The sequence below is a fragment of the Pinus tabuliformis genome, chromosome 3_2 (genome assembly GCF_031772625.1).
Source record: "Pinus tabuliformis cultivar Carrire ecotype Pingquan chromosome 3_2, CPIR1, whole genome shotgun sequence".
NCBI lineage: Eukaryota > Viridiplantae > Streptophyta > Pinopsida > Pinales > Pinaceae > Pinus > Pinus tabuliformis.
Genome location: NC_142302.1, coordinates 713,372,480 through 713,380,947, shown reverse-complemented (window position 1 = coordinate 713,380,947; position 8,468 = coordinate 713,372,480). Strand labels below are relative to the sequence as shown.

At 42.3% G+C, this 8,468-nt stretch overlaps 1 protein-coding gene across 1 annotated transcript; it reads left to right on the top strand.

The window, feature by feature from the left end:
- Window positions 1-7,373: 7,373 nt before the first annotated feature.
- On the top strand, window positions 7,374-8,147 carry LOC149182634 (uncharacterized). Its single transcript, XM_089414619.1, has one exon. It carries the CDS (start codon window positions 7,374-7,376, stop codon window positions 8,145-8,147), a length of 774 nt encoding a protein of 257 aa, XP_089270745.1.
- Window positions 8,148-8,468: the final 321 nt, after the last annotated feature.

Here is an 8,468-nt window from a genome sequence, read left to right as displayed (position 1 = left end):
GTAAGCGAAAACTGTGTCATTGCTGCTCTCAGTTCTAGAGACGTATGTGTACTTGTAGTTCTATGCAAGCTCCACAAAATTGACCTCTGTCTGCACCTCTCATCAACAGAATTTTCACAATGGCTTAGGATCTAATTCAAGGCTTGTATGTAGAGAGAGAAATGATGGTTGTTTATTGGATACAAATCTACAAAACCACACTCACACACATATCTAAATAGGGAGAAATAAATCTCACAACAGAAATCAACTATCACACATTTATATTAATCTATGTATGTACAAAACAATAACACTCAAGACTCTCTCACATCTTCCTAGCCTTCCCGTAAGGGAATCAAGCCAGATTTAGCTCTAATACCATATTAGAAAAATAGAAGAGAGGACAAATTTTTCACAACACAAATCTCACATTGTATATTATTCATTTCAACAATTACATATATAGGAAATTATACATTGAATTCGAATCCTCACTCCAACTCATTACATAAGAATCAAGAACTTCTAAAATGATGCCTAGGGACTCACAATGACAACTACACATTACCTGGAAGCATTACTTCAAACATTTTTAAACCTATAGCGGTGTTTTGTTAATATGCCCTGAGGAGTTCTAATACAGGTACCGTACCGGTTCTTTGTTGAACTATAGCACCAATTTGAAAAAAAATTAAAATCTGCCTAGTGGTGCTGTTTAGAAGATGCCCCGAGCCATTTTAATTCATTAACAACATCGATGCTTCGTTGGAATATAACACCACAATTTTTTTGAAATTTAAAAACTATAGTGGTGCTCCTTCTAGGTATGCAATGGGGCGTTTTACTAAAAAAGGGCATCGATGTTGCGAGTGTATACAACACTGACAATTCTTAAAAGTTAACCTTTTTCCAGTTCTATCGATTATTCAAGCACAGGTGCATTTTGTTATTTAACGCATCATGTTTTTTTTTTTTTTTTTTATAAAAATAAATCTTCCACAGTGCACCATGTTCTATTTGGAACCAATGCTTGTATGGATAGTAAACCACTGGTGCATTTGTATATTGTAGATGCACCGTAAAAAAAATCCGCCGACCCACCTCCGCTACAAACAAATTTTTGGGATTTTTTTATAGGGGCTTCCACAAAAACCTCCGCTAGAAGGACTTTTCCTTGTAGTGATTTGTTTTAGGGTTTTACTTCAATGAATTTGGCTAGAAAATGAGAGGCAAGTTCAATGACGAAAGGGACACATTTTTGTGTAGTTGTGGGTGAAATTCTAAGGGGGTTTTCACCTCCCATAGTGATTTTCCAAGCCATGTGGTTTATTTCCCCAGTGTTTTTGGAGGACTAGTGCTCTCGTTTGTCGAAAAGAAACAATGTTCCACTTTGGTAGGGAAGCATTGGTGCTCACTTTGATTTGGAAACACAAGTCTCCATTTTGGCCTTGGTGCACTAGAGCTATCAATGCCTTTTTTGATATAATAGCATCAATTCTCCACTCTAGACTTCTACCTCTATTGGGTGTGTGGTTTCACAAAGTTTTTATTGAACATTTTTCATGTAATAACTGAGTGGTTTTGTGATACAAGAAATCCACTCATTGAGTGGCTTGAATTTCTTAATACTCACCTTATTTTTATATGCATAGTTTCACTAACCTTATTTTTTCCCCTGGGAAATTTATGGGGATTTGCCCCCATTCCAATGATGACATCCAACATATGTGCGAATTGAACTAGGGGCCTACACCATGGGTTGGATTCCTACCAATGTCTTGACAACAATGATACCAATTAATTGAGCTAAAGCTTGAGGCTATTTCACTACCCATATTATATTATAAAACTTGACAATTCACTATTAGTTATTTTTCGTTTCATAATACTATTCCTTTATTTATTTCTAATATTTTGTTTCATATATTTCAAGCTATATTTTTTTATTTAAAGTAATCAAAATTACAATTTTTGTTTAATATCATGTAAGTTTTTTCAATACTTTATTTATACATCAAAGGTTCGTTTTTTCCATGAGAAAATTCTTATATTCCATATGTAGAATATACATGTTTCAATGCTCGACGGACTGCTCAAACTCAACAAGGCTTGAAGTCATTACAACAAAGCTCATCGTGTCACTTGCCAAAATTGAACTTTGGTAAGGAGGATAACAAACATTCCTCCCAACCACCCAAGATAAACGCAATTGACTTACATTAACGATTAATTAAATTAAAATGCTAAGAATTAATATTTGATACATTTAAAATAAAAATTAAGTTATAATCACATTTTGGTGATAATGTATTTTGTTAAATTCAAAATATTGATAATAAGTAGCCATAAAAATTATTAAATATAAAAAAGTAAAATCAATAAAAATATTAAATAAGTATCATGTATTAATAATTTATTTTTTTAATCGGGAGATCCTGCAGGAATGGCGACCTCCCGCCCCTGGACGCGGCCCTGATCCCCCTTGACCAAGCTTGGCAGCTCTGCTGCTGGGCTGCAGCACCTGCTGCGGGCCTCCTCCGCCTGTGACCTCCTGTCTCTCCCTTTCGGGCCCCCTGCCCCGTCTTCGCTTGGCTGCGCTGCACCCGCGGGCAGCTCATCGCTGCTCCCCTCTTCCCAGGGCTTCCTGCCCTCCCTCCCCTTTCTCGCCTAATGATGAGCGCCCCTGGCTCGATGGATCCTCCTTCTCTAGAGCAGGCTGAACTGGAGAAAGCCTTTGCAACTCTCATTCCAGAGAATAACTCAGAAAGGATTCGGCCTACCGCCTCAAAATTTGTCAAGAAGCTCGACGAAATCCCGGAAGTCCCTCTTCCCCCAGCACTTCCAAGGAGATCCGCTGTGGCCTTGGCTGAACGCGGCCTGGTTGGACAGTTCACGGGGTTATGGCCCTCCCCTCGAACGGTTCAACGCTGGGTTGAAAGAAACTGGAATGCTATGGTTCAGGGAAAAATCGCAATAAGGTTTTGTGGAAGAGGCTTCTTTACCTTCCTCTTCGAATCAGTGGAGGACCGCAACCTCATCTTCAGGAATGGACCATACTTCATGGACACTAGAGGCCTTTATCTCAACCGCTGGACCCCTGACTTCGACCCAGAAATGGACGTCCCCAACGCAGTCCCAGTCTGGGTTTGCCTCCCGCATCTTCCGCTTCACTGCTGGGCTGATGAATCCGTCCGAGCAATCGGAAACGCAATAGGGAAATACGTGGATAGATCGGAGCCAAAGGAGAATATGCATGCATGCGCAAGGATCTGTGTTGAAGTAGATTTGGGCAAAGGTTTACCAGAGGCAATCAAGCTCAGAGTGGACCAGTGGACGCACATTCAGCAGGTGGATTATGAGTAGCTCCCCTTCAAGTGTAAGGTATGTCATGAGTACGGTCATTTTGCTAATAGGTGCTCTAAATCTAGACCAGAAGATAATAACAATAATGAATCCCCTGAGGAAGCATGGGAAATAGTCAGGAAAAAAAAGAAGTCAAACCCTCTCCCCGAATCAGCTGTGCCCCCCTCTGAAACCCCTACCCTCTCCACCCATCCTTCAAACTCGGGCCACCCCATCCCCTCATCCTCCAATCCCTTTGAATCCTTAGCTTCAGAGGAACCATCATCTCCCCCTCCATCCCCCAAGGGCCCCAGAAACTCCCCCTCTTCCCCCCTCCAGGCTTCCCCTCCTCAAACAGTGGAAAGGATCCTAACAAGAAATAAAAAAAAGGAAAACATTGCAGCCACGGATCCACCAAGGAAAGTAGGAAGAAAATCGAACAAGGAAATAAGAGATGAGAATGCAGCCAAAGATATGACCACAGGGACTCAGCAACCAATAGACACTTACCTGGACAAGAACAAGGGAAGTGGCGAGAAGATGAAGGAGAAAAGCGGGACTCGCAACAAATCAGGTAAATGATGATTTTGGTCTCTTGGAATTGTAGGGGGATGGGCTCCTCCCTGAAAACAAATGCAGTCCGAGACCTTATCAAAGCAGAACAACCAGACTTCCTCCTACTCCAGGAGACCAAAATCAGTGACCAAGAATTCCAAAATAGCATGACAAATAATAGAAAGTATGAAGGAATAGCCACGAGCGCCATAGGAGCCTCAGGAGGCATAGGAGTAATATGGAAAAAAAGCAACTGGAACCTCACAAGCAACAAACAAAACAGATGGTGGATTAGAACTGATATGCAAAGCTCAGATCTGAAGGAGGAATACACAATCTATAACGTGTATGCGCCACCTCATTTCAGAGACAAAGCTACTTGTTGGGAATCTTTGACAGCAGATATCGAGACTACCCAAGGGAGGAAGATCTTTCTAGGAGGAGACATGAACTTAATAAGGAATGCAGAGGAAAAACTAGGAGGGAAGTTTTACATTGACCCATTCAGAGAAAAACTGGAGGATATCATTCAAACTCACAAGTTTTTAGACATTCCTCCCCAAAATGGTCGTTACACATGGTCAAATAAAAGGACAGGCAGGAACAATATCAAAGAAAGACTTGATAGAATTCTCGTTCAGGAGCGAGCAGCTGCCAACTTTCAAAGGATTCGCAGCACAATCATTCAGGGATTCATTTCTGATCACAAACCCGTGGCGCTGTATCTAGACAAAGAGGAAGATTTGGGTCCGCTACCATTCAAATACAATAAAGTCTGGGACACCAGCGAGGAATTCAAAGCCATGATAAAAGAAATTTGGAGGTCAGAGATAACAGGCTCACCACACTTCGTTTGGGAATCGAAGATCAAATTACTAAGGATTGCCATAAAAAATTGGGCAAGGAACCACGCGAAGGAGGAAAGGATGGCAAAAAACGAATTGCAAAGAAATTTGGAGCAATGGAATCAGGAAAAAGAGGCAGTCCAAGAAACGGAAGAAGACCAAAAGAAAGAAGGGGAGATGTACAAAGCACTGTACATCCAGCACCGTAAAGAAGAGGAAGAGCTAAGGCAAAAGTCAAGATGCCTCTGGCTCAATTCTAGGGATAAAAACACCTCGTTCTTCCACAACTGTCTCAAAGTTAGGAGAGCTGGGAATAACATAGACAAGATAATGTTTGAAGGGAAAGAGATAACGGAGAGAGAGGAAATTAAGGAGGCTGCTTCAAACCACTTTCAATCTCTGCTCACAGCTGACCCTCATTATCAGGAAAACACAGATTTCAACAACATCATTGAGAGGAGGGTTACAGAAGCCCAAAACAGCGAATTGGACAAAGAAATATCCATAGAGGAGGTTGAGTGGTCAATCAATAGCATGCCTCTTGACAAAGCTCCCGGGCCGGATGGCTTCACGGTGAGCTTCTACAAAACTCACTGGGATATCATCAAGAAAGACTTCCTTAGAATGGTGAGAAATTTCCACTCAAAAAGCAAAATGGGCAGCAGTGTCAAATCCTCGCTCCTTGCTCTAATCCCAAAAGAGCCCAACCCTCAATCCTTTGACAGGTTCAGACCTATTTCATTATGCAATGTCTCATATAAAATCATCTCAAAGATTCTGGCAAATAGGCTGAAAAAAATCCTTCCCTCAGTCATCTCGGATAACCAAGGAGGATTTCTCCCCAAGAGACACATAACTGATAATGTAATTCTGGTTCAAGAGGCGATACACAGCAGTATAGCTAGAAATGAGAAAGGCATGATAATTAAGCTGGATATGGCGAACGCCTTTGACAGGGTAAACCACACATTCTTGAGGACTGTGCTTGCAAAATTCGGGGTTTCAGAGCATTTCATTAACAGGGTTATGGAATGTGTCTCCCAAAATTGGACAGCTCCTTTAATCAATGGTAGGCCATGCAGAGCCTTCAAGAGCACTAGAGGATTGAGGCAAGGCTGCCCTCTCTCCCCCTTCCTCTATATTATCATGGCAGAAACATTAAGTTTGCACTTGGAAAATAAGCGAAGGTTAAAGGAAATAAGAGGAGTGGACATCATCCGAGGAGCTAAAGGGATCAATCATTCCCTATTTGCAGATGACACTCTGCTAATAGGCGGTGCTTCAAGCCTTATGGCCAGGAGATTCAAGGCCATCCTTGATCTCTTCCTTCAAGCCTCGGGGGGCAAATTAAACAACAACAAATGCAAGATATATACCTGGAACGTTCCTAGATACATAACTCAAAGGATCTCTATAATTATGGAAATCCCAGCTCAATCAAGCTGGTCTCACTTTATGTATTTAGGACTGCCTTTGGCCAAAGAGACAATCAAAAGCGAAGTTTGGGTCAAACTAATTGAGAAGCTGAGAGGGAAACTTCAGGGTTGGGGGATGCATTGGCTCAATCTGGCGGGTAGAACAATCCTTATCAAATCAATCCTTTCAGCCCTCCCTATCTACCAATTTGCCATAACCCTCGCCCCATCAAGCATTCACAAGCATATGGAGCTGATCCTTCGAAGCTTCCTCTGGAAGGGAGGAAAGCAAGAAACGAAAAAATTCAGTCTAGTAAAATGGGAAAAGGTCATTCTTCCCATAGAAAAAGGTGGACTAGGAATTAGAATTCCCAGATTGGCAAATTTGGCAATGGGATTTAAACTAATCTGGAGAATCTTAATTGAGAAGGGATCCTGGTGGGCAGAGATTCTAAAAAAGAAATATCTGAGTGGGAGCAATAGCAACATTCTCTCTGATGTAATCACCGAAAGGCAATGCACCCCTGTTTGGAAATTGATCAAAAAAACCTTGCCTCTCCTCAAGTCTCATATCTCTAAAGTTCCAGGTAATGGGAAACATATCAGCATATGGAGAGATAGAATAATGGGTCTGGAAGCCAAGGAAAAATCAATCAATCTGAGGCCGCTGCAGCAGTGGATGTCTGAAGCAAATCTTAAAACCCTCTTTGACATCTCACTTTGGGATCAAAACAGCTGGAAAGGATGGAAAGTTATGCACCTCCCTGAAGAATTAGATGACCTATGGAACGACCTAAAGCTTTCACTGGCAGGAGCAGCCCCTTCAAGCAGAGCGAAAGAGGATAGTTACATATGGGATCCAACTGGAGGTAATTATACAGTCAAGGAAGGTTACAAGACGCTACAATATCAAGCAGCACCCAACAATTGACAATCTTACAAGGCAGCTTGGAAAATCGAAAGCCTTCCGAAGATCAAACTTTTTAATTGGACCTTGCTCCATGGCAAAATCCTAACAGCAGAAAATCTGAGAAAAAAGGGTATTCAGGGGCCTTCAATCTGTTTTATGTGTAGGAAGGCGGAAGAAAACATCAACCATCTCTTCATAGAGTGCCCAATAGCTTCGTCCTGCTGGAAACTCATAATCAGCCCTCTTGAGACAGGGGATCTACCCAATCAGGTCTCTCTCCTTCAGAAAGGCTGGGGGAAACTCTTCCCTTATGCAAACAAGAACATGACCCTCGCCAAGAGATTATGGACCAGCATCCCTTCTAATCTCTGCTGGCAAATATGGTTAGCAAGGAATGAAAGTATATTCAAAGACAAAAAACCCAGTGTTTCAAGTATCCTGGTAAAAACAATTGCGCTCATAACAGAAACTATAGAAGCTAATGGGATCCAACATGCTGACCCGGACTACACAGATGAGAAGGCGAAGGAATGGGTCCGAAGATTCAACTACAAGATAAAAACAAAAAGCAAGCCAATAAAAGGAACAGGGCAGAAGGAATGGAAACTCAGAGGGACAAAAGAGGAAGTCAATAGATGGATTCAAAAGCAAAAGAGGTTTACGCTCCACTTTGACGGGGCCTCAAAAAACAATCCAGGCAGAGCTGGAGCAGGGGGAGTAATCAGGGACCCTCAAGGGAGAACGATAGTTACCTATGAATGGAGTTTGGGTACTATGTCGAACAATAAAGCCGAAGCATACAGCCTCCTATTGGGGACCTCCATTGCCTTGAAGTTGGGCATTCACGACCTCCTAGTGTTAGGGGACTCTGCAATTCTCATAGCAGCCATGAATACTGGGAAAAACTTCAATCAATTTGCCTTGAACAGAATAAAAGAAAGAATAATGGATCAAACCAGGGGCATGAACAAAGTAACCTACAAGCACGTCCTCAGAAACTTCAATTCGGCAGCAGATGAGCTGGCCAATAAGGCCACGAGAAGACCCACGGGTAAGGTTAAGGAGAACAATGAAATCTATGACAAAGATATCCCATAGTCAACTTCCAATCCCTATGCATCAGACTAGAAGTCACCTCAGGCATTCTCATCAAGACTGTTGGCCTGCGCAAACGCGATCCTCTGTAATCCAAATCCCTCTCGACTGCCGAAGCTGGGGAAATAGGACAAGGTATCGGCCTCAGGAATCGAGAAACGCAGGAATAAACAGGGTCTCATCATTGCACACCTCAGGAAATATCAGAGGGCGTGATCACGCCCATGCTGGCTTCAGATCTCAAGGACGGGGAAATATCACCTCAGAGGAACTCATGACAGACAAGACCAGATTCACCACCCCTTGTCATGAGCGTGAGCAAGC

Coding starts and splice junctions, on each gene's coding strand:
- LOC149182634 (XM_089414619.1), top strand. CDS start 7,374: ATGACCCTCGCCAAGAGATTATGGACCAGCATCCCTTCTAATCTCTGC.